Raw genomic sequence first — 27,760 nt, 5'->3', positions numbered from 1 at the left:
AAGTTAAAATTTGAGTATAGTGATCTTTGGATTGTAAACTTTAAAACACATTTGTTCGATTATTTTATACTACTGTGCTAACAATACAGTGAGGATGATGAGTAAGAGAGAAACTATAGATAAAACGTCATACTTGTGTACATGTCAGGGGTTAATTAATTACCAAGCGACAGCTTCGGTAGATTCTTCAGCCCATTCAGTAGCTTCAGTTTGTTCTTCGGTAACTTCCTCCTTGGCTTCTTCTTCATCACCAGCGACACCAGCAGTTTCTTCAGCAACTTGTTGTTCAATCTCTTCTGGGTTTCTGTAGAAATACAAATCTGGCATGATAGTCCATGGTTGAGTTCTGTCGACCAAAGCACCTCTTAGTCTCAAGACTTCTCTTGCCAATAGGTACCAGATCAAACCGATGGAGTGCTTACCTCTGTTGTTACATGGGATAGCGACATCGACGTACTCGGATGGAGAATCCAAATCGGTCAAAGCGATGACTGGGATGTTGACGTAAGAAGCTTCCTTGATAGCTTGTGCGTCGGATCTTGGATCGGTAACAACGACCAATCTTGGTTCTTTGAAAGAACGAGTGATATAGTTGGTGAAAGAACCTGGAGTGAATCTACCAGCAATTGGAGTAGCACCAGTGTGAGCAGCGTACTTTAGAACAGCTCTTTGACCAAAGGTTCTGGAAGAGATGGCAACAACATCTTCTGGGTTTGGAATAGCAGCAATAATTCTAGCAGCTAGAACCAATTTTTCCCAAGTCTTACCAACGTTAATAACGTTAACACCATCTGGTCTAGCCTTGAAAACGTATGGTTCTTGGTGCACTTGCACGTTTCTAGCACCCAAATGAGTGTTAGCGGCCAACAACAATTGGGCGTCTTCTGGGGTCAAGTCAAAAGTAGCTGGTAAAGACATCTTGTTCTTTTGCTGGTTCCTTTCTTACTATCTTGAATCAATTATCGCGATTATACCAATTAAATTCACAATCTTGATAATATTAAACCTACCATTATCCTAGTTCCATTAGGTCTATCATCATTATTTTTCACTCTACAGGCAGGCGCGAGCCTAGATCCTACAGGAAGACCAGCCGAGAGCTAGGCTCCTTCCTGCCTAACCCGAATGCACCCTTCTGCCTACAACGCCCATCTCCCTCTAGACTCCGTCCAGATTTTGCCTAGCCTCCCTGTCTAGGCTCTACCCAGAGAGAAAATTTCCAGCAGTTCAACGAAAAAAAGACGACGCGGCGAAATTTTGTTTGATGTACAGATTTTTTCACTTTTGAAGTTTACGGCTTTTTGTCAAAACAGTCATTCGATATTTTTCAGGGTGTAAATCTCTAAGGAACCTAAATACGATTTAATAACCAAGTGATGGGCAAGATCATTTATGATTTAAGGAGTTTTCTGATTCAGTAGTTAATTGTAGTTCTTCTACTCGGAGAATGGGAATGCAAATGCATAAATCATAGATATCATGAAGTTTAAAAGTTTGATTTCGAGGTTGGGATGTGATATTTTCAACTGGTTTGATGATCATTTACCCAGTTTCGATCATCAGATGGATAAGAGAGTACGAAGTGAGCAAGTTGCTACGTATGCAAGAATCTGTTTCATTCTAACGCTTTTTTTACTATGTGTTGTAGTACCTTTATGGAATGTGGTGAGTCGAACGCATCGAGTTTTTAGAATGGTTCAGTATGTGAAAAGAGGAATGTTTAAATCACAATCATGGGTTCACAAATCACCATTGTACCATAATCAATCGTTCCATCAGTGTTTGTTGTGGTCGATTGTTGCTGGTGTGAGTTCTTTCTATGGGGTCCATGGGGATTTATTGCAAATAACTAAAAGAATGGGGAGGATTGCGGTGGCATTAATGCTACCGTTGTTATTTCTCACGTTAAGACCTTCGCCATTGCCGGAGACTCTTTATTTGACATTGATTCCTATCCATAAATGGATTTCCAGGGTCGTCGTGGTAGAGTCCCTGTTGCATACAGTGTTTTACAGTTGGTATATGGCTAGAAACCATGTTTTCCTGACAAAGATTAAGAAATTGGCCAACGTTTACGGAGTGATTGCATTGGTGTTGTTTGTGGTTATCGCAATTACTTCTTTGCAGAGGATTAGGCGATCGAATTTCCAAATTTTTTACTCAGTGCACTATATTAGCACTTGGCTATCTGTTGTATTGATCCACATGCATGCCAGACCGGGAGTGCCTTTTTATACATTTCTGAATGTTCTGATTCTCAGTTCGCAGATAGCGTATCGACTGTACCGAACTAGAGTCACTACCATATCAGCGATCAAAATTTCCAAGTCGTTGACGTTGGTTGAGTTTCCACTACATGATCTAGCTGCTGAACCGATATTGCCTTCTGGGCATATCAGGTTGAGCATTTGCGAGAACAATTGGCTTAAGAGGTTATTCCATTTCCTTGTGCCTTTACAACACCCTTATACGATAGCCAGTTTGCCCACAGATGAGACTGTCAAGCTTATTGTAAGAAATGGGCGTTTTCCATTGATCTCAAATAAAAGATACCTGGTCACCGGTGCATTTGAACCTAGACTGGCGTTTATGCAAAAGCCAGGGAAACCGGGATCCCCGGCGAGTCATTCGGTAAGAGGAAACACGTTTCTGAGTTCCGGAGCTTTATCGCTATCTCGTCTAAGTTTCGAGATATCGGCTCGTAGGGTGTTGATGTGTGTCGGTGGCTCTGCGATATCCTTTGCTTTACCTTTACTAAGAATCTTAAACTTCAATGGTGTGACCGTGAAACTCATGTGGGTTGTCAGAGATTTTAGAGACTTGAAAGTTCTGCATCATTTCAAAAATAACTTCGATGGGCTGGAGATCTATATTAGCGGTACATTCGAGAGCGAACAGGATATTCAAATCGATTATATCGATAGTTATGGGAACGTCGATAGTACAACATCTCTTCATCCACCAAGTCTATGCAACTCTGGCAGAGGAGCTCCTGTTGCTTTAGAGGTTGCTCCTCCCGTCGGAGAAGCGTCACCTTTGAACGGGAACACTTTAAGTCAACGCACGGCGTCGCAGCTTAACAATTATGGGTCTCTCACCGAGACACGTTCATCTACAGATATGGATTGTGTTGGTGATATAGATCCAAATGATGAAATTGATTTTACGAATACCTTTTCTGCACGCAATGTCAAGACACGATCAGCGGAAAACTTGAAGGGGAACAAGGTTAACTCGTTCATAAATGGTGATATCTTTAGAAAACCATCGATTATCGAACCTCCTCCAAGTGACGAATCTGGAGGTTCTGAAAGTGAAGACTCTCATGAAGAACATCCAGAATCAGATGATTCTGATATGAAGTTGAGAATTCCTTCGACTGTTAAGGTTTTCTTTGGTAGACCAACGTTAGGTGGTACAGAATATGCTTGGTGTCTACAGAGAGATTGTGACGCTGAGACTGCTACAGACCTTTACTGTCGATCAAGGAATGAGTATGGAGCTAATGCAGATGATTTATCTGAAGTTTATGTCGTAGCAGCAGGTCCTCCAACACTGATCGAAAGTACTAGGCGCTTTGCCACTGATGCCGGACTGCACTTTCATGAGGAGAGTTTCGCTGTATAAATACTTAAAAGCGTGCTGGTCATAATAATTATATATATTCACCTAATTGCATACCATCTACAATAGCATAACTTAAATTTTTTAAGAAATTACTATTTAGGTGCTATTTCAGTACTTCTAAAATAGCCCACTGATTTAATAACACCAAATCTATGTATGCTTGTCTTGGTACAATTCTTGCTCGAGATAATCTCTGGAATAGTCAAAGCATGGTTTGAGACAAGACTCAAGAGCTCTGGGATAACTGATGCTACAGTTGAGACCCCCTCTTGGGGTTGATATAATGCAACATGTAAAGATATCAGAAAGACCTTGCGGCTCATTAAATACAGCATCCTCAACAAGATAACCATGGTTTGATTGAGCGTCTGCGAATTCCTGGAATCCCAGGTTGGTCACTTCAAATGTTCCACTTGGTCCAGTGGCCTTGACCTTCTGCCGGATAAATTCTGTAGTGTCCGCAACATCTAGTAGTCTCACCTTATTGACCGTCTCCAAGATGTCCGTCTTTGTCTGCTTATTTAGTGCTGCTTGAACGGTCCTTGCAATTTGCCAGAGTTCTTCAGACTCACCCAGATTATACTCCACATTTAAACCGGCTACAAAATTTCCCATGGTCACCGAGGTATCTGGAATGTCTAGTACATCAGCACAGGCACCTCTAGTATTCATAGGGATATCGATCATAATTTTGGAACCAGAGTAATCTCCATCTTCAATCTTCAGCTGAAGACTCATAGAGATTAGTGCGGTTATGAAGGAAGTCAATGACACCTGATGGCTCTTGCATGCGGATATAATGCCATTTAGATGATCAGGTTGTACTTGGAGGTTCAGTTGGCGATTATTGTTTCGTATTTCATATGAAGAGTCGTCATCGGGCTTGTGAGTAAGCAGGCTGTCTGGAAATGAATATCCATTGAATCTAAGTTGATCTTTGCCTACCGATGTGATGACACTGGGCATGAACTTGAATATGACACCCGCAATAGCTTTTGTCAGTGTCGAGCTCCAACTAGTAGGCCAGTTTTCGTATACGTGGCTATCCTCCTGGACCATTGGATCTCCCGTAAGTTCGTAGAGCAAATCAAAGTCATCTCTAGCATCACTTGATAAAGAACTCATAAACGATTTCCAAAATATTACGGCGGACATCCCATCGAAAAGGGCATGGTCCAGTAAAAGCAACAGTCTATTCTCCTTTGCATAGACCAATACCTTCCATAACGGCTTCTCAATATTATATGGGAAGTTGTATGTCTGAAATATATGACAAATGGTATTATCATCGAAACCATCCCACGACACATACTCGACCACATCATCAAACTTTATTGTATCAACATTTTTGATGTATGGTATATTATCCTCGGGATCAATGGCCACATTTTGATGAAGTTTGGGATGATTTGCTATTGTGGACCTCAATGCATGCGCTATCTGATGCTTGTCTGGAAGTTGATTAAGTTGGAGCCCCAGAAAGAAACATGAATGCAAATTCAACCGGCTTCTATCGTAGAAGAATCTTTCCAGCGATGACAATTTTCTCTTAGATATCATTGAATTGAATCTTATACGTATACATAGTGTTTTGATATGTCGTTAATTTTTCAGTTTAACTAATTAATCATTAAAGGAGATTATCGGTTTTCTCTCAACAGAGAATACTGCTACAAAATACAAATGCTAAGTTATTGATACAAGGGTATTTATTTATTGCTGCTCGACCATCATATCTGAAAGCCCGTAGTCTTCGTTCTGCTGCTGAGTTCTTTCATAATCCTCAATTTTCATGTTTGGATCTGGATCTGGAGCATAAACATTTTGAATGTATGATCCTGCCAGTGGATCCTCCATGATTACAGTGAATGCTACCTTACCATCTAGAGCATCCTTCATCTTACCGAAGAACGATAGCCAACGCTCTTTCGTCTGTTCTTCCATAGAGTCGGATGTTTGTGAAAAAACACGAGAGTGCAATTCGTCGTAAACTTGTCTCAGTAGACCTTCCAACGTTGTGAATCTACCACCTAGAGTACCCTGCTGAACTTCAACGCTGAGTTCTGGTATGGTCAATGAACAGGACTCGGATTTCAGTATATCACGAGAAAGATCGGCAGCATCATCACAAAGAAGAGTAATTCTTCTACCCTGTGCTGGGATTGCACCACCGGTCTTGACTTCATTGGACCTATAACCACATTTATCGCACACTGTGGACATGATAATCACTTCTTTGAAATGAGGAATGTTAACAGGCTTCATGTGAGTCTCGCATTCATTCATACAGGAGGGACAGGAAGCTCTGAAAGTTTGAACCTCGTTGTTGAAATTTTCGATGTCCGTAGCATCAGATAGGAATTGCGAATTTCCAGCACCGACGGTAACGGATTGGGGAGGGTTTCTTTCACGGTTGGATAGTTCCTGTAGCTTTTCTCTACGACGTTGCTCGAGCTGGTCTCTTGTAATAATACCAACTTGAACATTTTGGTCGTCCGTTCTTGGGTACTCCATACGAGACCATTTGTGTAGGGGTTCACCAGGTGTGTATTCTGTCCAAGAATTTCCTGCTGGATCATCTAGCACAAAAGTCAACGGCAGAGTTCCTGGTTTACATTCCATGTAATCCTTGACTTTTGTGATGAACTCTTCGATCTTTTGATATAATGACTCGTCTATGGTCTTTCTCGTCTCCTGGTCAGACTCTAAGTCTTCAATCATTTCGCTCAAGAGACCCTCCACAGTAGTCAATTGACCTCTCTTGGCTGGAATCTCAATATCTAATTCCACGAATTTACACGATGCGGTCTCAGACTTGATCACTTGTCTATTAAAATCTTTAGCTTCCTCCACCTTCAAAACGTATTTACATCCCTTCTCCTGAATTTCTGAAGCTGGCTGAATTTCTGAGTTCTTCAATCCACAGTGAGGACATTCAAAAGACATTATCACAACATCTCTGAAGTACGGAATCGACGTCAGCAACAGTCTTGTTGTACCATTTTCATGACAATTCATACAGAGGGACTCGATTTCCTGCACTGGGTGTCCCATTGCATCTGCAGCACCAGTAAGCTTTACTTCGGCGACTTCTCCATCGTTGTCAGCCTCTTCTTGAACTTCCTCAACAGCCTCACCAACTGGCCTAAATAGGTTTTCGTGCTCGGTATTTGACCTAGTTTCTTCGCTCTTTTCACTCATTCTACTCTTGGATTTGCTAGACCTCTTGAATGACGCAGAAGACGTTCTAAATCTTCAAATGGACCTCTTTTGTAGTATTGATTTTTGTACTGGTTGATGCGATGCCCATCAAAATTTTTTCAATTCGAAGGAACTAGACTTTTCAAGAAAAATCTTGAAAATCATGTGGATGAGCAACTAGCCATTAAACAGCTTTAGAAGGCCTATTGAATGGTCATTGAATGTTCATTATCCGTCGAAAATCATGCCAAGAGACCCACTAATTGGTATCGTAGGGAAGCCTTCCTCAGGTAAATCTACCACTCTCAATTCGCTAACCGATGCGGCCGCAGCTATGGGGGCTTTCCCTTTCACCACAATTGATCCCAACAGGGCCACTGGGTACGTTCAAGTCGATTGCGCGTGTTCCAGAGTTGGGAAGCAAGATCTTTGTAAACCCAACTATGGTTGGTGCTCAAATGGTAAGAGACATATACCCATTATGTTGCTGGACGTTGCCGGTTTAGTTCCTGGGGCACACGCTGGGAGAGGTCTTGGTAATAAGTTCCTGGACGACTTGAGACATGCTGATGCATTGATTCACGTCGTTGACGTCAGTGGTACTACGGATGCGGAAGGAAAGAACACAAGAGGTTACGACCCATTGAACGATATTGAATGGCTGCAGGATGAGATCAGATTATGGATTGAAGGTAACTTGAAGAAAAGATGGGGGTCTATTGTGCGTAGACACACAGCAACCAAGTCTAATGTAGTCGATACTTTGCAAGCACAATTCGGTGGTTATGGTTCACAGGCAACTATGATTCAGAGAGCGCTCGATAGAATTAACGATTTACCACCTTTGCAAGATTGGGATGACTCGTGGATTACTAAAGTGGTCAAGTCATTTATGGAAGAGAAATTCCCCACGGTGCTTGCATTAAACAAAATCGATCATCCAGATGCTGATAAGAACGTTTCGAAGATAATGTTGAAATACCCAGACACAAAGGCAGTATTGACTAGTGCCATAACAGAGATATTCCTGAGAAAGCTTAACAAACAGAAATTCATTCGTTACGAAGAAGGTACCGAATTTGTAGACACATTTGAAGATGATCCTGAGAATTTGAAGCCAGTGGATGAAAAGGTTTTGGAAAGAATTGAAAATATCAGAGATTTAGTACTCTACAGGTTTGGTTCTACCGGTGTTGTGCAGGTTTTACAAGCAGCTACAGGTGTTCTCAATTTAATGCCCATCTATACGGTGAAGAATATCCAAACTTTTACCGGTGGTAATGGAATCAACGTGTTCAGAGATTGTTTCCTAGTGAAGAAAGGAACACCGGTTGGGAAAGTCACTAAATATATAATGGGAACTGAAGTTACAATAGCTGCTATTGAAACAGTAGGTGGTGTCAGAGTCAGCGAGGATAGCTTAGTCGAGCCCGGTAAGAACGATATACTGAGCTTCAAAATCGCACCTAGAAGTAAAGAATAAATAGATACACTTTAAATTAATTATCATAGATGACTATGGGCTGACAATGATCCCTTCCGAGCATTTAGGATCTATCAAGTCCGTTAAAATCCGCAGTGAAGCGTATAAGCGATTTGTTATCAATTGAACCAAAGTTAGAGTTATACTAACTAATACTATAAAGGTAAGAAATATATTGTCATATCGTTAATAAACCAATAAAAAAGACATTCAAGATGCTTAGTTCTTGGCGTTGATGGAAGCAGTCAATTGAGCTTGAGCGACCAAACTGGATGGAGCATCCATAACTGGCAACATAACTTCGATCATTCTGATCTTAGAGTTCTTGTTGAACTCAGAGTCAGTGGTCAACTTGTTCCACTCACCAGTGGTGGAAACTCTGTGGGTTTCGTAGTCCTTAGCACCGAAAGTTGGCAATAGGTCCAAGTTCTTCCATGGTTGAATGTCGTTGTATTGAGCCTTTTCACCGTGAATCAATCTTTCAATGGTGTAACCATCGTTGTTCAAGACGAACAAGTATGGCTTCAAACCCCATCTGACCATGGTGGAGATTTCTTGAACGGTCAATTGCAAAGAACCGTCACCGATGAATAGAATAACTCTCTTCTTTGGGTCGATTTCTTCAGCAGCGAAAGCAGCACCCAAAGTGGCACCAGTGGTGAAACCAATGGAACCCCACAAGACTTGGGAAATACCGTAGGTCTTGTTTGGGAAGTGAGATTGGTTGATACCGAAAGCGGAAGTACCGGTTTCAGTGATAACAACATCACCTTCTTGCAAGAACTTACCAACTTGGTTCCAGATCCATTGTTGCTTCAATGGAGTGGAGTCAGCAGTAGCAGCGTTCTCTGGAGTTCTAGCTGGAACTTGAACTGGCTTGTAGTCCTTGGCAACGTCACCGACCTTAGCCAATAGCTTTTGCAAAGCGAATTTCATTTGGACACCTGGGAAGGTAGCGTTTCTGATCTTGATGTAGTCAGAGTGGAATTCGACAATGTTCTTGGTCTTGTAAGAGTAAGAGAAAGAACCAGTGTTGAAATCGGACAACAAAGCACCAACAGACAAGATCAAGTCAGCGGATTCAACAGCTTCCTTGACTTCTGGAGAGGACAAAGTACCGACGTAAACACCACCGAATCTTGGGTTTTGTTCATCGATAGAACCCTTACCCATTGGGGTGACGAAGGATGGGAATTGAGTGATGTCGATCAACTTTCTGGTCTCATCCTTGACATCGTGTCTGGAACAACAAGCATCAGCCAAGATAACTGGGTTCTTAGCAGCCTTGATCAAAGCCAAAACGTCGTCGACAACTTCTTGTTCAGCTTCAGCATCGTTAGCCTTCAAAGACAAGTCAATTGGGGTGTCCAACAAAGAAGCTGGGACCTTCAAGTCAACCAAGTTAGCTGGTAGACCCAAGTAGACTGGTCTTTGAGAAACGTAAGTGGTTCTGATACAACGGTCAATCTCAGCTGGAGCAGAGTTGATGTCAGTAATCATAGCAGTGGTCTCAGAGATGTTAGCAGACATTCTGTGGAAAACAGTGAAGTCACCGTTACCCAAGGTGTGATGCAACAACAATTGCTTAGCTTGGGAAGAGATAGATGGAACACCGACAATGTGCAAGACACCGACGTGTTCAGCGTAAGAACCGGCAATACCGTTCAAAGCAGACAACTCACCGACACCGAAAGTGGTGACCAAAGCAGCCATACCCTTAACTCTAGCGTAACCGTCAGCAGCGTAAGCAGCGTTCAATTCGTTAGCGTTACCAGCCCATCTCATACCTGGCACTTCGTAAATCTTGTCCAACAAGGACAAGTTGAAGTCACCTGGCAAACCAAAGATGGTGTTGGTGTCAACTTGCTTTAATCTTTCGAATAGATAACGACCTAGAGTAATTTCAGACATTGTATTGATGATTTGAGTTTGTAATAAACTTGTCCCTTTAAAATAAAATAGAATAACAAATCTTAAACTTCAATTCTATAATTCTATCAATTTTCCATCCTCTTTATATACTTAATCATTCCAAATATCAATCAGTATGTAAAATCGTCCCCATGCCTACTGACTACTACTACTCGTACCTAAGAGAAAATTCTTTCTTTTCCTCGGTCCACTTCTAATTAATCGATGCGTTTCTACCCATTGATTACTACTACTGAATATGCACAGCCAATGGCTCCACGCAATGCTGTAATGTGTGCTATTACGATAACTGTTGAATGTGTTGAGCCGATTGGTATTATTCAAATTCTTGAATTTTTCACGCGATGAGCTGATATTGTAGCTTCCAATAAGTGCATATTTCGAGATTCTTTAAATGCATATTGATTAGTGGTCGCCGCAACTATGCGTTTAGCGGGAACGAAGGCGATTAGTGGAAGCTGGAGGGTGCAGTGGGTTCCAACTCGTTAAATGCATATGCGTTTAGTGGAAATGCTCGGAATAACCTCGGAAGTACTTTCGAGAGGTTTTTCCGATCTCGGATTTATTTTCATGTTTATCGTAATCGTGAATCAAGTAACTAACTAATTACCTAAGTCATCGGTAGCTCGCTCAAGTTATCATATCCAATGCGGATTGATGACAAGCAGCAAGTGGTTGAATGGCTAGATTCGACTGTTGCAGTTGTGTCGAAATCTGATCCCGAACTTTTGAAAGAGTTTGTGTTGGAATTGCTCGAAGAAGTGCCTGGTGACAAGGAAAGAGATGAGTTTATAGAAACGGTTTGTTCTTTGTTGGATCAGATCGTCAGAGATAAGGAAGTGTTTGCTCAAGAGCTGTACGATGTGGTTGTAGCAGGACAGAAACATAGAGAGGATTCGGAGAATTGGGTTACTATCTATGATATACCACAGGATCTTTGCAAAAGGAAGTTGGTTCTTAAAGAATTCGAACAGTTTGGAGTTGTGTGTGGGTTCAAGCTCACTGGTAGCTTGAGTCAGCCTAGGAGGAATGCATTGATCAAGTTTGAGGATAGCGATGCGGTCAATGCTTGCCTGCAGTCTACGATTCCTTTCTTCAACGATAGATTTGTTCAAGTGGATACCGTGGTTGCAGTGGAACCAGCAAAGTTACCGAAATCCACTCCGTTCAGCCAAATGACTACTCAACTTAACGTAAAGTCTAAGCAACTTGCTCAGTATCGTGAAAGGCTTCGAGAGATAGAAAATAGGATCGAGGCGACAAATCCGAATGATTCTTGTAATGTGAGACATTGTCAAAACTTGTATCGTGAGTTTCTGGAAGAATTGGATAGGAAACAATTATCTCCGGAACTGCTATACCGTTTGCAAGACAAATTGCAGGCGATAAAATACGATCCAAAGACTTATGTTAAACCCAGACGGCCTAGTGGCGAAAGGGTGAGAGTAAGAGATTAATGCTACTCATTAAACGTTATTATTTATACCTTTGGATTTTGCCCTCATCCTTTCAATCCTTGCTTTGAGTTGTGAAGTGACTTCTGCTGCTCGTTTCCAACTTTCTTCGTTAACAATCTCGGTGTTTAATTGTAGAGAATCAACACGACGCGGAAGATCATCACTAGACTCACTGGGTGTTCTAGAGTGTTTTGTCTTTACGGCCTTTGGTTCGAAGGATGAAGATGACAGTGAACGAACGCCCAGGTTCGTGGAGACTGCTGAAGCGTCAGACGAAGAAATATGTCGCTGTGTAGAGAGTGGCGATTGATGGTTATGACGTTGTTGTTTTTGTTGTTGTAGATGGCGTAACTCAGATTCTAACTGTGCAACCCGGTCCTGTAGTTTGGTCAATTGCAACTCTTTAGATCTTAGTTGTAAACCTTTTTCGTGAAGGTTTGTTTGGGTCATCTTCAGTTGTTCTCGTAGGCTATCGTTCTCGTCGCTTAACTCAGTTTGGAAACTGGTCAAGTTCTTAACTTGGTTCAATAGCTGACTACGTTCTCTAATCCATTCCTGCTTCTCTCTATGCAATTGTTCCAATTCCTTTGTGTGGACCGCTGATGGAGGTGGAGGGGTTTGCTGTGATGTTGTAAGTGACCTTGAAGTGAGTAAAACTCTTGACCTTGCAGCACTGGGTGAAGAAGCCTTTGTATTCTTCTGTAAGGGTGAGCTTGGACCTCTTTTGGTTGGAATAGTGGACTTATGGGATGAAGTGGGTCGCAAAACACTGGCAGCTGTAACTTCGATCTTTGGTTGCGAAGCGGCTGGTAAACTTGCGAGACATTCTTCAATCTTTTTCTTCTTGAGATTATCGAGTTTTTCCAACGCCAAATTCAAATCCCTTTTACCTAGAAGTCTGATTAGATTGGCAAAGCATTCGAATCCACAAGTTCTGATCGTAGGTTGAGTATCGTTGACAATCTTTAGGACCACTGGGGTTATCTCATCGTCAAGATATTTTCGGAGAACCTGTACTTCATTGGTTTGCAGCTCATTGATGATAAAAGTTAACAACGCCGTACTTTCCATCTTTATCTGGGGGGTTTTGTGCGTCATGAATTGTAATAATTCTTGCAAGAGGTCCTCATTATGACCAGTCGGGCTCAATGGGTTATAAAACTGACAAACGGTTCGTAATGCTTGACGTATTGATTCTATCACTGATGGTTTTTTCTCCTTTGTTCTCTCGAGTAACGGTACAAACACTATTGTAACGTAATGTTTGGTGAAACCGGGAGTTCTCAGTTTAGCACAAATCATTTGAATACATTGTGCTGCTATTGTTACCGCCTGAACGTTGGCATCCTTTTGTACTATATGAGCCATTATGCTTAGAATTTCGCTGTAGTCCTGACCTTTCGCTCTCAATTTCTTGACCTTTGACAACGTGCCATCCCAAAATTCTGATAATGCTTCGACTCTATCCTTCCATTTAGCCGAATTTATCCTGTCGTGGAAGTCAACGGGTAGTTTATCAGTGATGGTTTGTTCTGGTAAGAGATCAAAGGGATCTATCACAACCTGATGTTCATCAGAGCGCTTATCCATACTATCCGCTGGTAGTGAACTCTTTACATCCATAAGTGTATCTCCATCTTTGTCTACTTGTTGTTCGCTTTCTTGCCATTTGAATAACAATCGCTTTCCATCATCATTAGTCTCGTCAGCCTTACTGAAAAGCTTCTTCAAGTCATTTTGCTGAATAGGTTTCAATTGATCAAGTAATAACTCCTGGATTAACACCCTATTCTTCCCAGTGACTTTATAGATCTCTACGATCAGTGTCATTGTCTGTGCTCTCACATTTCTATCCGCATGACCAGCCAGTTTTACAAGTGGCTCTGTCACAAGCGGCAGCAAAACGCCAGTATCCACATTAACAAATTGGTATGATTTGATAAGCTCGCTGATACAGTTCAATGCAGAAGCTACCAATTTCGGTAGTTTTTTCGTCAAGAAGGGCAGCACTAATTCGACACAAGTCGTTAAAGACTCGTCATAAGAGCACAAAGAGAGCACACATTCCATTGACCGAGACTTAGTAGTAGCCCTGGAAGACCCAAGTCCCTTCTCAACCAATGCAGGTACCCACAAGCTTATTACACTCTTAAGATCAACACCACGGGCGGGTAACTGCGTCTTCTTCAACAGAGTTTGTAGCGCCAGGATAGCCTGCTCCTGTGCAGCCACATTTGAATCCACCACATACTGCGCAAACTGCTCAGGATCCCTCCAGTAAACACTAATAGATCCTTCATCTTCTCCTGCCTCAAACAATGCGTTCAACTCCTGATATCCATGTAGCCGCGCTTTCCACACCCTGTGCGAGAGCCTTTCGCTCAAGGGCAATCCTACAAAATCCTCGTCGTCCTGATCACCTCCGGTACTCATATGTGACTCGTAAACAGGTCTCTTTGTTGTGTTTACTAATCTTGAAGTGTCTTGTTTACCTTTGAAATCAGCCGCCAACATTTTATTCTGCCACAAAAAGACAACAATACTATCATCGTGTACGCTCACGTACGGGTAGCACCTCTTTTCCCATAGTTAAGCATGCTATATTCACCATTAGAAGTCGCACAGTTTATTAAACACCACCATTGAAATTACAGATGACTAATTGGCACTTCTTAGTACTAACAAGCGTTCGATATTGTAGGTTTTAGCTGTTTTTTACCTTGTTCTGGCCAGCAGCGCCTTGCTTTGCCCGCTTAGTAAGTTCTCGCCTCTACGAGCACCAGGGATGCTAATGGTAACTCGGAGCAAGAGCCCTATATAAGGAACCCTTTAGCCATTGGCAATATTGGAAATTAAGACAATTGGCCTAATTACACATATAGATAAAACATAAAATAAAATGGTTACTGCTGTTACTTCTGCTAGCGATTTCGAAAAATTCATCTCTGTCGACAAGTTGGTCGTCGTGGACTTCTTTGCTGTGTGGTGTGGTCCATGCAAGATGATTGCCCCAATGATTGAAAAGTTCTCCACTGAATACTCTCAAGCCGACTTCTATAAGGTTGATGTCGATGAATTGCCAGACATTGCCAAGAAGAACGAAGTTTCTTCCATGCCAACTTTCATCTTATTCAAGAGTGGTAAGCCAGTTGCTAAGGTCGTTGGTGCCAACCCAGCTGCTGTCAAGCAAGCTATTGCTTCTAACGTTTAAGTATTGAATTATACAGAGTAATATCGTTTTCTATCATTATTTGCGTTCGTAGCCGAACACATGTAGGAGGTTGATCATTGATTTGGTGTTCAACTTAGCTGGTGCTAGTTGTTGGACTTTGGGTTTAGCATTCCAAGCCACTCCGAACCCTGCAGCTGCCATTGCAGGAAGGTCGTTACCTCCATCGCCGACCATACAGCTTGCCTGTTGCGGAATACCGTATTCCTGGCACAATTGTAGCAAAGTTTCTGCCTTACATTGGCCATCGACAACCACGCCTGTAGTGACACCGGTAAGAAGACCTTCCTTGTCAGTTTCGAGCACATTTGCTCTCGCAAAGTCAAGGTTCAGTTGCTCCTTGATGTAATTGGCAAACGGCACGAAACCACCGCTCAATACAGCCAACTTACAGCCATGAGCTTGTAATTGTTTGCACAGTTCTGGAACGCCTTCTGTGATACGCAATTTTTGCTTGATCTCATCGTAAAGGCGGTCAATCTCTAAACCTTTCAAAAGCTTTACGCGCTCACGCAAGGATTGCTTAAAATCGAGCTCGTTATTCATCGCACGATCAGTAATCTCACGCACTTTGTCTTCCACGTTAGCGTATGCGGCGATGAGCTCGATGACTTCCTGGTAGATCAAAGTGGAATCCATATCGAACACAATCAGTTTCTTATGACGGAAGGCATCGTTCAATTGTACGATGATGTCGACGTCATTATAATTATCTATCGTTTGCCTCAACTGATCCTTCAATTGTTTCAGTGAGATGTTTTCTTGACTCTTGATATAGATATCATAGGCGTTTGGGGCCAATTCCTTGGTTTCTTCAACCACTGTGAATTCTCCAGACACTGTAGACTTGATTCTCTCTTGAATCTCTTCAATCTTCGAGGATTGTAAAGCATTGTCATGGCTGATACAGGTGACAACAAATTCGATCATCTTTGAGATCTATAATTGTCTTTTCAGAAGCGTTCTTGTTCACTTGAGTCATCGAGATCGAATGATTTTCGCTTCAAGCTTCTTGAAATTTTTCAGTAGCGTAACGCCAAAATGCCAACCAAGGCACGTGCGGACGTCCGCAAGCTGGATCTTGCATTCAAGTCTACCTTATGTTGTTGACAGGCGTCAACTGTAACACTTGCAGAGCTCCAACCGATTGAGCTAGCATCAGATCTTGTATAATTAGTTTTTTGGGCTTGTGTTTTATGTTTAGTAAGTCTTTGCAACTTTCTGGTTCGCGCCGAAAAATACACTACAACATATTTTTGACAAAAGAATATAACAATGCAATTGAAAATGCAGGAAGTCAGACAGTTTTAGGCATCGATATGAGCCTTAATGTAGCTTAAATTTAGAACTGTAATGTAGTGTCAGTTGTTGATCTTTGTCACGTGATCACTTACATAGGTGAAAAATTAGAGAATCCACTAAATTGCACCATTAAATTGATCAGATCAAAAGAATAAAAGGCACTCCAAGTGTGGTTTGAAGTGCCTGTTATCTACAATAGCCCGTTAATAATGGCCAGTAAACAATTGCGTATTCTAGTTCCCGTTAAGAGGGTCATTGACTACCAAATCAGACCAAGAGTGAACAAACTTGGTACTGCGATAGAGACTACTGGTGTCAAGTTCAGTATCAACCCATTCGACGACATTGCTGTTGAAGAAGCCGTCAGAATTAGAGAGAAGAACAAATCGCTGGTCGAAAGTATCCATGCGGTTTCTATTGGTCCCTCTAAAGCCCAGGATATTCTAAGGAACTGTCTGGCTAAAGGTGCTGATACTTCCACTCTGATAGACTCTAAGGATGCCAGAATCGAACCTTTGGCCGTGGCAAAAGTTTTGAAAGAGGTTGTGGAAAAGCAAAACGCCAATTTAGTCATTATGGGAAAGCAGGCTATTGACGACGATTGTAACAACACTGGACAAATGCTTGCAGGTATGCTAAAATGGCCCCAGGCTACCAATGCAGCCAAAGTGGAATTTTTAGAGTCAGGAAGAGTCGAAGTGACCCGTGAAGTGGACGGAGGTGAAGAAGTGATTAGCGCTTCCCTACCGCTGGTGATCACCACGGATTTACGTCTCAACATTCCACGTTACGTCGGTTTACAGAACCTGATGAAGGCTAAGAAGAAGCCTATGGAGAAATTGGCACTAAAGGATTTCAGTGACGTTGATTTTGAGCCCCGTTTGAAGGTAAACTCCATCGAGGAGCCACAACCAAGAGCTCCTGGTGTCAAGGTCAACTCGGTCGACGAGCTCATCGAAAAATTGAAGGATGCCAAAGTAATCTAACAGTCTATGTACATATTATAAAAATTCTAGTTCCGTTTAGAAGGAGAGAGCACAACGTTGCCAACCATTCCAGGTGGCTTGTTGCTCATGTACCGTTGCGAGTACCACTGATCAAACTCTTCACCACGACCGTCGTGCTCCTCACAAGCCTTGACAAGCTCATCACATTCCTGGTACCATGGAGCAAACATTGCAGGGCTAGGTTGCAAGGGCTGTAACCTTATTTGGGGCACTTCAGTCCTCTTTAGCACATTACGTGGAAAATCCGAACCATGAGCGTTGTAAAGTGGGTGTTTCCGCAGGATCTCCTCCACACCGGCAATACCAGTCATTATTGAGTTGCCAAAAGTCAATTGGCAGCCAATTGACCTCTCAAGGCTACTGGATTGATTGAGCGATGAAGCTGTTCGAAGTCGTTTTCGATGACTCTTACAAAGACCTTTAAATAACTCACTGACGCTATTAAATAATTAATTACTGTCATTTCAGTTCACAGTCTCAATTCATCATCGATCGAGATGCTGAATACTTCACCAATTAATTTGGACAAATGGCTTCAAGAAAATGGTCATCTATTACAACCTCCGGTGAATAATTTTTGTTTGCATAGAGGTGGGTTTACCGTAATGATCGTTGGTGGTCCCAATGAGCGCACAGATTATCACGTCAATCCAACTCCCGAGTGGTTTCTTCAGAAGAAAGGTGCAATGACCCTAAGGGTCGTAGACGAATCTAAAGAGGATAACGATAAATTCATAGATATAACCATTAACGAGGGAGACTCGTATCTATTACCTGCCAATACTCCTCATAGCCCTGTGAGGTATGCAGATACCGTTGGAATTGTGGTTGAACAGGATAGACCTGCTGGAGCTAATGATATGATGCGTTGGTACTGCCATAGTTGCAGGCAAATTGTTCACCAGATAGAATTTTACATGGTTGATCTGGGGACTCAAGTCAAAGAAGGAATTACTGAATTCGAAAATGACATTGACAAAAGAACCTGCAAAAATTGTGGAGCATTAAACTACTCTAGACCCCAATGAATAGATCTACGTTTATTTCTTTATAAGTGCTCGTAGCGAGATGAAAATCGGCTAAATTAATTAATCAATTAAGTAACAAGCGAAAGCAGCTGACAAGAGCGCCAAGAACCAGTATGTCCCTGGACTCTGTCGTCTTCGCAACAGACCCTAAGCATCCAGCCAACCTCATATGCACACTTTGCAGACAGTTTTTCCACAATAATTGGTGCACTGGTACCGGTGGAGGCATCTCCATCAAGCACCCTGAGACAGGCCACTACTTCATCGCTCCCTCTGGTGTTCAAAAGGAGCAGATGGATCCTGAAGACCTCTTTGTTATGGATAGCAAGACTGGTGAATACTTAAGGGTCCCAACAAACTTGAAGCCTAGTGCCTGTACTCCATTATTTGTAGCATGCTATCAACATCGTAATGCTGGAGCTATTATTCACACCCATTCCCAAAATGCAGTACTTAGCTCGTTAATCTTCGATCAAGAGTTCAAAATTGCTAATATCGAGCAGATCAAGGCGATTCCAAGTGGTAAAGTGGACGCTGACACGGGCAAACCGTTGGCCTTACAGTTCTACGATACTCTCACCATTCCTATAATAGAAAATATGCCCCACGAAGACCTGCTAATAGACTCATTGTTAGAGACATTTGAGAAATATCCAAATACGTGTGCTGTAATTGTAAGAAGACATGGAATTTTCGTTTGGGGTCCCACAATTGACAAGGCTAAAGTGTACAACGAGGCCATTGATTACCTTATGGAACTCGCAGTTAAGATGCATCAGCTGGGTATACCACCGGACTGTGCCATTGGTGAAGAGAAGAAATTTATCCAAAGGTTTGAGTGATTGTATAAATGCTCTATATCCTATTTAATCAGCCTAGCTTTCAGTACCTCTTCCCAAATTAAATATTCATCTTGAACTTTATTCTTTGTATCTTTCAAGGCCGGTACTTCCTCCCCAAGCTTTCCTACTTCATTATTCGACAGCAGTCCACACACCACAACCTCGCTACCACGAAGCGTTAGTGCAATACTGAGTAATTCATCGTCCGATCGCCTTCGAACGTTCGATAGCAGCAGATTTACACTCTTATCGTATCCCTCTAAAGTAGCCACATAGCACTCTCCCTCTGTGGTAATGATCACAATTCTTTGTCCCAAGTAGTCCTTCAGCAGCGGTGACATTGTATAGTGTGTCTTTTTATACTATTTTCTTCGAGATGAGTCTTGCTGCTTAAGTTATGTAAAAGCGGATTCTAAGGGCCTACTTTATCCATCACTACAACAAAAACATCAAAACAGACACGGCTTAACGCGATGACTAGCCACTCAGAAGATTTATCAACAGATATCTCATCGTCACTGTCTTCACCGTTCGGCAAAAGTTTCAATAGAAGGAGAGTCAATACGGCCAGCTCACAGGTTGAGCGGCTAGATGAGGCTGATAAGCAGATCCTGGAATGGGCTGGGAAGTTAGAGATGGAGAGTGTAGATCTTCGAGAGAAATCAGCACAACTAGTTCAGGTACTACAAAAGAACTCGAAGGAATTATGTGGGTTGATGAAGAGACTGGATGGAGCTTTAGCTAAGCAGGGCGATTTAGACGGTTAGTGGAGATGAATACCCTTTAAAATCGGCTAATTTCAGAGATACTAACGTATGGTTGACAGAGGCTCGGAAACTGATAAATGATTTGGGGTCTCGATTGGAGAAGCAGGTGGGTGTGATTGAGAGTCAAGTCAAGACAGTCAATAATTTCGATTATGAGAATGAATTTAAGAAACTTGAAAAGAAGATTATCAAGTCTTTAGAAGAGGACCAGCAAACAACTACAAAATCTACTGATCAAACGCATGAATTGCTCTTCAACGTGAGCAGACAGATCGAGGATACTCACCAGGTGATGATCTCTATGTCAAAGGATATTACAGCGCTTTATGATCGGCAGACTTCGCTTGAAAAGTGTATTGCGAATTACGGAGACATTGCACGCAGCAGCTCAGTGATTCTTCCAGATGATGAGCCAACACTTAATGATGGACCCATAACGAGATCAATGAGTAAGAGAACGAGAAGTACTGCATCCAGACCCAAGAAAGTGGTTAAACCGCGCGATTCCACAATTGCAAGAACTATCATACCTTGGGAAGAAGTCGACATGTATTATGCCTCAGAGATATGAAATTCTAAAATACAATCTATTCGATACATCTTTCTTTAGCCGAGTACACAGTCCTTTGCAAATCAATTCCTAATGTTAAGGTAGCGATCGAACCCAAGTCTTCGCCGCTTACAAGATCGTCGTAGTATAGCTGATAACAAGGGAAATACCTGTCGATGAATTTTTTCACTTCTTCATCGGTCATCCCCTCACCCGTGGTCTTTCTTAGCGCTTGTTCTTGTTCCAAGCGCCATTTATATACATCATGGATATCATCGGCTGCAAATACAATCCCCAAAGATTTTATTTCTGGATTGTTCCATAACATATCTTTGTAAAAGAACAAATTCGCATTCACCTGGACCATTTCGGCACTACTTTGCAAATGAGGATTTGTACTAATCTCCTGACGTTCTAGTATGGGTGAGAAACCCAAAAACCAGCCTTCCAATACAACAATATCAAGTGGCAGTGTCACTTCTTTGCCCTTTGCACACCTGTCACCTTCACCATTAAATTTCGACTTGTCGTACTGAGGCAAAATGACCTTTGAATCCTCTCCAGAAATCAGCGCATTAATACATTTAGACAAAAGTGGAATGTCGTGGGTTCCAGGGAGTCCTCGTCCTTGTAACAGCTTATTATCTGCGAATTTGTCACTAAACTCTTTCTGATCCTCATGAGTCAAGTAGAAATCATCAATTGACATCTGTACAACCCTCTTCGATTCACCATATTTCTCTAGCAAATATTTGTAAACAAATTGAGCGGTGTAGGACTTACCAGATCCCTGAGGTCCGGATAAAAGAATGAACAATGGCGATTTATCCTGCGATAAGTCCCTTTTCTCAAACCATTGAGGAACGTAAAGATCTAGAAACTTGAAAGTGTGCTCCAACACAGACTTCTCACTTGCCATCTTACTTATCAGTCACTTAACCGAGTTTTTCGATTTAGGAGAATGTACTCAGAGTATTATATAGCTCCTCGCTCGAGCGATCAGCCACACGATTTTCGCACTTTATTGAGCAAGAAAAGATTAGGGAGAATTGCAACCGACCCATTGATTGCCAGTAAGATTTTGTGACAGGAATTGAGGTGAATTTAAGCTTCAATTAGATTTCAACAAAGCTCGGTTAAAGTTGGTTAAAGTTGGGTCAACTTGATGACTTGATCGATTTTCACCTAAAGTTATCCGGAGTTAAAAAGCTACATCCGTAAAGGTCAGAAACGTTAAACTTATAAAGGACCATCAAAGCAGGCACAAGGAATTGCAAGAGGTATTTGGATTTTTGAATAAAGTGAATCGAAAGGATATTGAAAAATGAGTTCGAAAAGCACTAGTTTGGAAAAGATTTTGGAGCTTACTAGAGTGTCTGCGACGAGATTTGTGACTACAGCTCTTCCAGCTGCTCCTGTTGGATCTCGAGGTACTTTTGGAGGTACTTTAGTGGCACAGTCTTTATTGGCATCCTTGCATACAGTTCCCGTGGATTTTGTTCCTACATCTTTGCATTGTTATTTCGTCAGTGGGGGAGATCCGAGCAGAAAGATCTTTTATGAAGTACAGGATCTCAGGCATGGGAAGAACTTCATTCATAAACATGTGAGGGCTTATCAGAGTAAACGTTTAGTGTTTACGTCGGCGATTTTGTACGCTAGAGAGAAGAAAGACCATGATTCGTTGCATTTCCTAAAGACCATAAAGTCATCAGAATTGCCAAAACCAGAGAAGTTTAAAGATGCTGCAGAACTATTCAAGTCGCAGGTGGTAGAGAATGGAAATTTGGAGAGGTATGGTCATTTGCAAGCCGGGTTCAAAGAACCCAGTTATGCTGAGAGGTTTATCAGTTCATTCCATCATTCACCAATTGAATATAGGTTCCCACAGGATATGTTTTATTCTCACCATCCTACAGATTTACTCGAAAAGTACGCACGAATCAGAGATCCCGTTACTGTTAAGAAGACTCATGATCATGATCCTTCAAGGACTATCACACCTGAAAATGATCATCGCTACAACTACGTGGCGTTTGCTTACCTCTCAGATTCCTATTTCTTGTTGACCGTACCTTATTTCCATCAGCTGCCAATGTACTCTCACAAATTCAGTGTTTCTTTAGATCACTGTATCCATTTCCATCAACTCCCAAGGGTCAATGACTGGATCTACCTGCAGGTCAGGAATCCAAGATCTTACTGGGACAAGCACGTATTGCAAGGCGAATATTTCAACGGTCAGTCGGGAGAGATTATCGCTAGCGTATCTCAGGAAGGGTTAGTCGTTTATGACTCTGAAGAAGAGATCAAGGCTAAATTCTAAAGGCAAATTATCATTCAAATTAATTTCAGCTACTCTCTATATGTTGTTTGTTTCTAGTTAGGCTATCAGAACATACCGTCAATTTCACCGTCTTCATTAACTTCGACGTTCATGAAACCACAGTGCGTTGGTAGACCTGGGATGGTTTGAATCTCTGCAGCCAATGCGTACAGGTACCCAGCACCAATGGAAGCTCTCACATCCCTGATTGGGAAAGTGAAACCAGTTGGAACACCCTTCAGGTTAGCATCGTGAGATAACGAATATTGGGTCTTTGCTATGCAGATTGGCAACTTGTCGAAACCTTGCTTGGTGTATAGCTCGATCTTCTTCTGAGCTTCTGGAGAAAATTCGACATCCTTGGCACCGTACATATCTTGCGCAATCTTGGTGATCTTCTCTTGAACGGTCAATCCGTCGGTGTCATATAGGAATTTGAAGTTTTCGCTTGATTCTTCTTGAGTAGCCTTTACGATACCATTGGCAAGATCGATCGCACCAGCACCACCTTCTTCCCAATGGTTTGAGACAATAGCGTCAATAGCACCAGCTTTCAAAGATTCTTCTTTGATAACTTGGTGTTCCAGATCAGAATCAGAAGACATCTTGTTAATTGCAACAACAACCGGTAGATTGTATTGCTTAGCGTTAGAGATATGTTTAGCCAAGTTGGCACAACCTTTTCTCAAGAGGTCGACGTCTTCGGTCAAGTATGCAGCAGGTAGAGGAGCACCAGCCTTCACTTCAGGACCACCACCGTGAACTTTTAGAGCTCTGACAGTGGCGACGATGACGACAACATCTGGAGTCAAACCAGATGAACGACACTTGATATTAATGAATCTTTCACCACCCATTGTGAAGTCGAAACCGGCTTCAGTGACCACATAACCAAATCTTTCCTTCTTCTCTTCTTCTGGCAATTCCGGATCCACACCTGCCAACTTCAGTGCCATCTTATCAGCCAGGACAGAGTTAGCACCAATAGAAATGTTAGCAAAAGGACCTGCATGAACGAAAACTGGAGTACCTTCCAAAGTTTGCATAACGTTAGGCTTAATAGCATCCTTCAACAATGCGGTCATTGCACCAGCACAACCAATATCTTCACATGTGATTGGTACACCACTCTTGGAAGCAGCTACAACGATCTTACCCAGTCTTTCTCTCATGTCTGATAGAGAGTTACATAGCGCCAAGATGGCCATACACTCCGAAGCGACTGAGATATCGAAACCGGTATGTCTTGTGAACCCACGTTCAGTTGGAGCTTCACCGATGGTGATACCTCTTAAAAATCTATCGTTACAGTCAACTACTCTCCTCCAAGTGATGGTTTCAGGGTCAATGTCCAAACGGGCAAACTGAGTGATTTCTTCTGGAGTCAGGTCATCGGGATTGGTCTTGTCGATACCCAACTTCTCTAGTCTCTTCTTCATTGTAGTTGTGAAAGTTCTTACACCTTTCTTTGCTGGTACTAGTCTCTTGTACAAGGCAGCATCCTTTTGAGTAGATTCATGGAACATCCTTGTGTCGATGGCTGCTGCTAGCAAGTTATTTGCCATAGAGATAGCGTGAATGTCACCAGTGACATGCAGATTGAATTCATCCATAGGGATGACTTGAGAGTAACCACCACCAGCGGCACCACCTTTGATACCAAATGTTGGACCCATAGAAGGTTGACGAACATTAGCAAAGACTGTCTTTTTCAGATGGGCACCTAGAGCCTGAGCCAGACCCACAGTTGTAGTAGATTTACCTTCACCCAATGGAGTTGGCGTGATTCCTGTAACCAAGACATATTTACCATTTTCTCTGTTTTTCAAACGGTCCATCATCTTCAAATTAACCTTAGCCTTTGTCGAACCGTAAGGTTCCAACTCAGATGGTAGGATACCGGCTTCTAAAGCAACCTGAGAGATTTCTTTGGGTTTTTGGGCTCTTGAGATTTCAAAGTCAGAAGGAACTGGTTTTTGCAATTTCAATGGTAGGGCTTCGAACTCACATAGTTTTCCACCAGATTCCAATTGACGCTTTGCAGCGATCAAAGTGTTTTGCATCAACATAGCAACAGTCATTGGGCCCACTCCGCCGGGCACAGGTGTGATCAACCTAACGTATTTCAAAGCCTCATCAAATTCGACATCGCCGACGTTTCTGTAACCAGACTTCTTAGTCGAGTCTTCGACAAAATTTGTACCGACATCAACGACAACAACACCCTTCTTGTTGTTCTTAAACCACTCACCCTTAACAAACTCTGGTTGTCCAATCGCAACAACCACGATATCGGCATCTTGCAGATAAGAAGGCAAATCTTGAGTCTTGGAATGAGTAATAGTTACAGTTGAGTCCATAGATTTCAAAAGCTCAGCAACTGGCGATCCAACAATATCAGATCTACCAACCACAACAGACTTGGAGCCCGCGATAGTCACATGGTATCTTTTCAAAAGCTCAATGATACCCTTTGGTGTGCAGGGCATAAAGTAAGGATGTCCATTTTTCTTGTTCAACTCACCAATGTTAATAGGTCCGAAGCCATCAACATCTTTCGAAGCGACAACTGCAGAAGTGACCTTATCTTCATCAATGTGACCCGGTAGGGGCAATTGAACAAGCACACCATGCACAGAAGGATCCTCATTCAAAAGTGCAATTTTGTCAAGCAACTCATGCTCTGTAATATCTTCATCCAAACTAATAAAATCAGCTTCAATTCCAGCCTCCTTTGCGGCTTTACATTTCATACGCACGTAAGTACTAGAGTCCTTACGAGATCCCACTTGAATGATACTTAAACATGGTTTAAAAGAATGATCCTGTTTTTTCAATTTCAATATCTCATCTGCCACTTCAGAGCGAATTGCCTGAGCACAGGCCTTCCCATCGATCAATTGACCAGTCATTGCGCCAAATCCTAGACTTTCAACTCTTCAAGAAGCCCTAAACTGAAAGAGATCGACCACTTTCATCTTAAACGACATTAAATAGTCAATCTTTCAGTTCAGATTGTTGTAATCTTTCCACATGTAAATGAAAAAAACTGCCAAAGAAGTCAAACAGTTGCAACCAACAGAGAAGTCATGGTAAGACCATCAAGCTCCTCAATCTACACTTCAAGAGCACTTCACTTTGACCAACGAGTTCCAATAATGACTTATCAATCAACAGCTGTACTCTTCTTGCACTAATTGCTGTTCGTGAAGAGCTCCAAAGAGCATCGCTTATTGTGAAACTTGGACGAGGTAGAAAACGAAACTTGTAGAACGTTATGAAGGGTCAATTGACATTCTGGCAATGGTTAAATGGTCATTTCTAGCCTCTTTCATCGCTGGAGCACAGTGCATCACGTGCGGGTCTTTAGTAAGAGCTTTCTCTCTTGTATAAGGTACAGTAGTTATACTTCACACGCTAAAAATATTGGAATAAAGGGCCAATTGAGTCTTGATGAGTGATTTAGTGACTGGTCTGCCCGAGGGCTGGACTGTAAGATACAGCAAATCGAAGAAGAGAGAATATTTCTTTCATGCTGAGGATAAGCAATCTCAGTGGGAAGAACCAGAGGGAACGAATCATGAGCAATTGAAGGAGTACCTGGCGAACCATCCGCTACGTGTGAGATGTCTACACATCCTGTGTAAACATCGTGATTCTCGTAGACCTGCTTCACATCGTTCTGAGAACATTACGATCTCGAAAGAGGAAGCTGTAGAAGAACTAAAAGGTTTGCAGAAGAGATTGGAGGCTGGTGAAAGTTTTGAAGCCTTGGCCAAGGAAAGATCGGATTGTTCATCATTAAAGAGAGGTGGAGATCTTGGTTTCTTTGGTAAGGGAGAAATGCAGGCCAGTTTTGAGAAAGCTGCGTTCCAATTGAAAGTCAACGAGGTTAGTGGGGTTATTGAGTCCGAGAGTGGTGTGCATCTGATCAAAAGGGTAGTGTAAGTTTGTATAACTGCTAGACTAGCGCTATAAAGTAATGATCACCAGGACCACAGATCCGGTTCGTAGCCCTCGGTGACAGAATTGTCTTCCCCGTAAACATCTTGCCAGTGGTTGAATCCATCTCTGAGGACCCAGATCCTGTATTTATCAAGTTCTTCGTCTGTTAGGAATCTAAGGAATTTCAATGCTGCTGATGGTCCTCTCTGTTGCGATTGAGCACAGTGAAAAACGACATTCATAGTTTCATTGGTCGGGTTCTCATCTGCTAGCCTGGTCTTGAATGCTTCCAGGGCTTTATCATCCTGGGTTAACTGCTTGTATGGATAGTTAAAGCATCCTTTAATATGACCTCCGACGTAATCGGAACCTCTAACGTCTATGACACGAAATGGCTGACCTAAAGAGTTTGAGTCTTGTTTCATCCATTGAAATAGCTGCGGGGCATCCAGATATTTGATCTGAGTGATTGTTCGAGACGCCATCTTGTCCTGTGTTTTTGTTTAGAAGTGATGTGTCATATGTAGGTACAGTCACTTGACATAAAGCGAAAGACTATAACGATGACAAGATGGTGCAAGATCTAAGCAATTACATTGGGGGGTACTTGATCCTGATACGCAAGCTCTACAATGAGTCGAAAATCCAGGTCGATTAGTCCAATCTGAAGAGAACCAACCTTCTCTGGTATAAATTCATCAATTCTGCACCCAACCGAAGCTAAAAAGGTTATATTTGAGTACAATCTGCGCTTATAAAGCCCTTTTTATCGATATGGCTAACTCGAAGGTAGATGTCTCAATTTTTATTGTAATTACACCAAACAAAAACTGAAAACACACCCAACCCTATGATCAAGCTTACAGCTATTCGTGCGCTAAGATTAGTAACTTCAAAGCACAACTTTAGTCACCTTTTACTTTCTTCTATCTTGGGTTTTAATGGGGTAACTCGCGTTGAAAAGTTGGAGGGATAAGGTAAAAAGTGTTGAGATGCTGCTTGAACACAAACTCTCATAGATTAATAGTAAGCCATTGGTAGCATTCGGAGCTTGACTGAGAGTA

At 42.1% G+C, this 27,760-nt stretch overlaps 21 protein-coding genes across 21 annotated transcripts; 10 read left to right on the top strand and 11 right to left on the bottom strand.

Moving 5' to 3' along the window:
• Positions 1–159: 159 nt before the first annotated feature.
• TDEL0E05130 (40S ribosomal protein uS2) lies at positions 160–918 on the bottom strand (the record flags this gene model as incomplete). The annotated part of the gene is made up of 1 exon (XM_003681919.1): positions 160–918. One exon carries the CDS (start codon positions 916–918, stop codon positions 160–162), a length of 759 nt encoding a protein of 252 aa, XP_003681967.1.
• A 561-nt stretch (positions 919–1,479) lies between these two features.
• On the top strand, positions 1,480–3,627 carry FRE8 (putative ferric-chelate reductase; the record flags this gene model as incomplete). Its single annotated transcript, XM_003681918.1, has 1 exon — positions 1,480–3,627. One exon carries the CDS (start codon positions 1,480–1,482, stop codon positions 3,625–3,627), a length of 2,148 nt encoding a protein of 715 aa, XP_003681966.1.
• A 150-nt stretch (positions 3,628–3,777) lies between these two features.
• Positions 3,778–5,187, bottom strand: SLI1 (N-acetyltransferase; the record flags this gene model as incomplete). Its single annotated transcript, XM_003681917.1, has 1 exon — positions 3,778–5,187. The coding sequence occupies one exon, from the start codon at positions 5,185–5,187 to the stop codon at positions 3,778–3,780; it is 1,410 nt and encodes a 469-aa protein (XP_003681965.1).
• Positions 5,188–5,340: 153 nt separating this feature from the next.
• Positions 5,341–6,828, bottom strand: ZPR1 (zinc finger-containing protein ZPR1; the record flags this gene model as incomplete). The annotated part of the gene is made up of 1 exon (XM_003681916.1): positions 5,341–6,828. One exon carries the CDS (start codon positions 6,826–6,828, stop codon positions 5,341–5,343), a length of 1,488 nt encoding a protein of 495 aa, XP_003681964.1.
• A 244-nt stretch (positions 6,829–7,072) lies between these two features.
• On the top strand, positions 7,073–8,311 carry TDEL0E05090 (uncharacterized protein; the record flags this gene model as incomplete). The annotated part of the gene is made up of 1 exon (XM_003681915.1): positions 7,073–8,311. One exon carries the CDS (start codon positions 7,073–7,075, stop codon positions 8,309–8,311), a length of 1,239 nt encoding a protein of 412 aa, XP_003681963.1.
• A 219-nt stretch (positions 8,312–8,530) lies between these two features.
• Positions 8,531–10,222, bottom strand: PDC1 (indolepyruvate decarboxylase 1; the record flags this gene model as incomplete). Its single annotated transcript, XM_003681914.1, has 1 exon — positions 8,531–10,222. One exon carries the CDS (start codon positions 10,220–10,222, stop codon positions 8,531–8,533), a length of 1,692 nt encoding a protein of 563 aa, XP_003681962.1.
• A 668-nt stretch (positions 10,223–10,890) lies between these two features.
• TDEL0E05070 (RNA-binding protein) lies at positions 10,891–11,700 on the top strand (the record flags this gene model as incomplete). The annotated part of the gene is made up of 1 exon (XM_003681913.1): positions 10,891–11,700. The coding sequence occupies one exon, from the start codon at positions 10,891–10,893 to the stop codon at positions 11,698–11,700; it is 810 nt and encodes a 269-aa protein (XP_003681961.1).
• Positions 11,701–11,709: 9 nt separating this feature from the next.
• STU2 (Stu2p) lies at positions 11,710–14,214 on the bottom strand (the record flags this gene model as incomplete). Its single annotated transcript, XM_003681912.1, has 1 exon — positions 11,710–14,214. The coding sequence occupies one exon, from the start codon at positions 14,212–14,214 to the stop codon at positions 11,710–11,712; it is 2,505 nt and encodes an 834-aa protein (XP_003681960.1).
• A 385-nt stretch (positions 14,215–14,599) lies between these two features.
• On the top strand, positions 14,600–14,911 carry TRX2 (thioredoxin TRX2; the record flags this gene model as incomplete). The annotated part of the gene is made up of 1 exon (XM_003681911.1): positions 14,600–14,911. The coding sequence occupies one exon, from the start codon at positions 14,600–14,602 to the stop codon at positions 14,909–14,911; it is 312 nt and encodes a 103-aa protein (XP_003681959.1).
• A 36-nt stretch (positions 14,912–14,947) lies between these two features.
• SER2 (phosphoserine phosphatase) lies at positions 14,948–15,859 on the bottom strand (the record flags this gene model as incomplete). Its single annotated transcript, XM_003681910.1, has 1 exon — positions 14,948–15,859. The coding sequence occupies one exon, from the start codon at positions 15,857–15,859 to the stop codon at positions 14,948–14,950; it is 912 nt and encodes a 303-aa protein (XP_003681958.1).
• A 581-nt stretch (positions 15,860–16,440) lies between these two features.
• CIR1 (Cir1p) lies at positions 16,441–17,217 on the top strand (the record flags this gene model as incomplete). Its single annotated transcript, XM_003681909.1, has 1 exon — positions 16,441–17,217. One exon carries the CDS (start codon positions 16,441–16,443, stop codon positions 17,215–17,217), a length of 777 nt encoding a protein of 258 aa, XP_003681957.1.
• Positions 17,218–17,243: 26 nt separating this feature from the next.
• MVB12 (ubiquitin-binding ESCRT-I subunit protein MVB12) lies at positions 17,244–17,549 on the bottom strand (the record flags this gene model as incomplete). The annotated part of the gene is made up of 1 exon (XM_003681908.1): positions 17,244–17,549. One exon carries the CDS (start codon positions 17,547–17,549, stop codon positions 17,244–17,246), a length of 306 nt encoding a protein of 101 aa, XP_003681956.1.
• A 186-nt stretch (positions 17,550–17,735) lies between these two features.
• On the top strand, positions 17,736–18,266 carry BNA1 (3-hydroxyanthranilate 3,4-dioxygenase; the record flags this gene model as incomplete). The annotated part of the gene is made up of 1 exon (XM_003681907.1): positions 17,736–18,266. The coding sequence occupies one exon, from the start codon at positions 17,736–17,738 to the stop codon at positions 18,264–18,266; it is 531 nt and encodes a 176-aa protein (XP_003681955.1).
• Positions 18,267–18,379: 113 nt separating this feature from the next.
• On the top strand, positions 18,380–19,108 carry MDE1 (methylthioribulose 1-phosphate dehydratase MDE1; the record flags this gene model as incomplete). The annotated part of the gene is made up of 1 exon (XM_003681906.1): positions 18,380–19,108. One exon carries the CDS (start codon positions 18,380–18,382, stop codon positions 19,106–19,108), a length of 729 nt encoding a protein of 242 aa, XP_003681954.1.
• Positions 19,109–19,128: 20 nt separating this feature from the next.
• LSM8 (U4/U6-U5 snRNP complex subunit LSM8) lies at positions 19,129–19,449 on the bottom strand (the record flags this gene model as incomplete). The annotated part of the gene is made up of 1 exon (XM_003681905.1): positions 19,129–19,449. The coding sequence occupies one exon, from the start codon at positions 19,447–19,449 to the stop codon at positions 19,129–19,131; it is 321 nt and encodes a 106-aa protein (XP_003681953.1).
• Positions 19,450–19,581: 132 nt separating this feature from the next.
• On the top strand, positions 19,582–20,446 carry REC107 (Rec107p; the record flags this gene model as incomplete). The annotated part of the gene is made up of 2 exons (XM_003681904.1): positions 19,582–19,870; positions 19,935–20,446. The coding sequence occupies 2 exons, from the start codon at positions 19,582–19,584 to the stop codon at positions 20,444–20,446; spliced, it is 801 nt and encodes a 266-aa protein (XP_003681952.1).
• A 16-nt stretch (positions 20,447–20,462) lies between these two features.
• On the bottom strand, positions 20,463–21,344 carry TDA10 (putative ATP-dependent kinase; the record flags this gene model as incomplete). Its single annotated transcript, XM_003681903.1, has 1 exon — positions 20,463–21,344. One exon carries the CDS (start codon positions 21,342–21,344, stop codon positions 20,463–20,465), a length of 882 nt encoding a protein of 293 aa, XP_003681951.1.
• Positions 21,345–21,749: 405 nt separating this feature from the next.
• TES1 (palmitoyl-CoA hydrolase) lies at positions 21,750–22,751 on the top strand (the record flags this gene model as incomplete). Its single annotated transcript, XM_003681902.1, has 1 exon — positions 21,750–22,751. The coding sequence occupies one exon, from the start codon at positions 21,750–21,752 to the stop codon at positions 22,749–22,751; it is 1,002 nt and encodes a 333-aa protein (XP_003681950.1).
• A 65-nt stretch (positions 22,752–22,816) lies between these two features.
• On the bottom strand, positions 22,817–25,663 carry ADE3 (trifunctional formate-tetrahydrofolate ligase/methenyltetrahydrofolate cyclohydrolase/methylenetetrahydrofolate dehydrogenase ADE3; the record flags this gene model as incomplete). Its single annotated transcript, XM_003681901.1, has 1 exon — positions 22,817–25,663. One exon carries the CDS (start codon positions 25,661–25,663, stop codon positions 22,817–22,819), a length of 2,847 nt encoding a protein of 948 aa, XP_003681949.1.
• Positions 25,664–26,204: 541 nt separating this feature from the next.
• On the top strand, positions 26,205–26,699 carry ESS1 (peptidylprolyl isomerase ESS1; the record flags this gene model as incomplete). Its single annotated transcript, XM_003681900.1, has 1 exon — positions 26,205–26,699. The coding sequence occupies one exon, from the start codon at positions 26,205–26,207 to the stop codon at positions 26,697–26,699; it is 495 nt and encodes a 164-aa protein (XP_003681948.1).
• A 38-nt stretch (positions 26,700–26,737) lies between these two features.
• On the bottom strand, positions 26,738–27,181 carry YCH1 (phosphatase YCH1; the record flags this gene model as incomplete). Its single annotated transcript, XM_003681899.1, has 1 exon — positions 26,738–27,181. One exon carries the CDS (start codon positions 27,179–27,181, stop codon positions 26,738–26,740), a length of 444 nt encoding a protein of 147 aa, XP_003681947.1.
• Between the last annotated feature and the right edge of the window lie 579 nt (positions 27,182–27,760).

This window comes from Torulaspora delbrueckii, chromosome 5 (assembly GCF_000243375.1).
Source record: "Torulaspora delbrueckii CBS 1146 chromosome 5, complete genome".
NCBI classification, from domain to species: Eukaryota; Fungi; Ascomycota; class Saccharomycetes; order Saccharomycetales; family Saccharomycetaceae; genus Torulaspora; species Torulaspora delbrueckii.
This window is presented reverse-complemented; position numbering and strand designations above follow the sequence as displayed.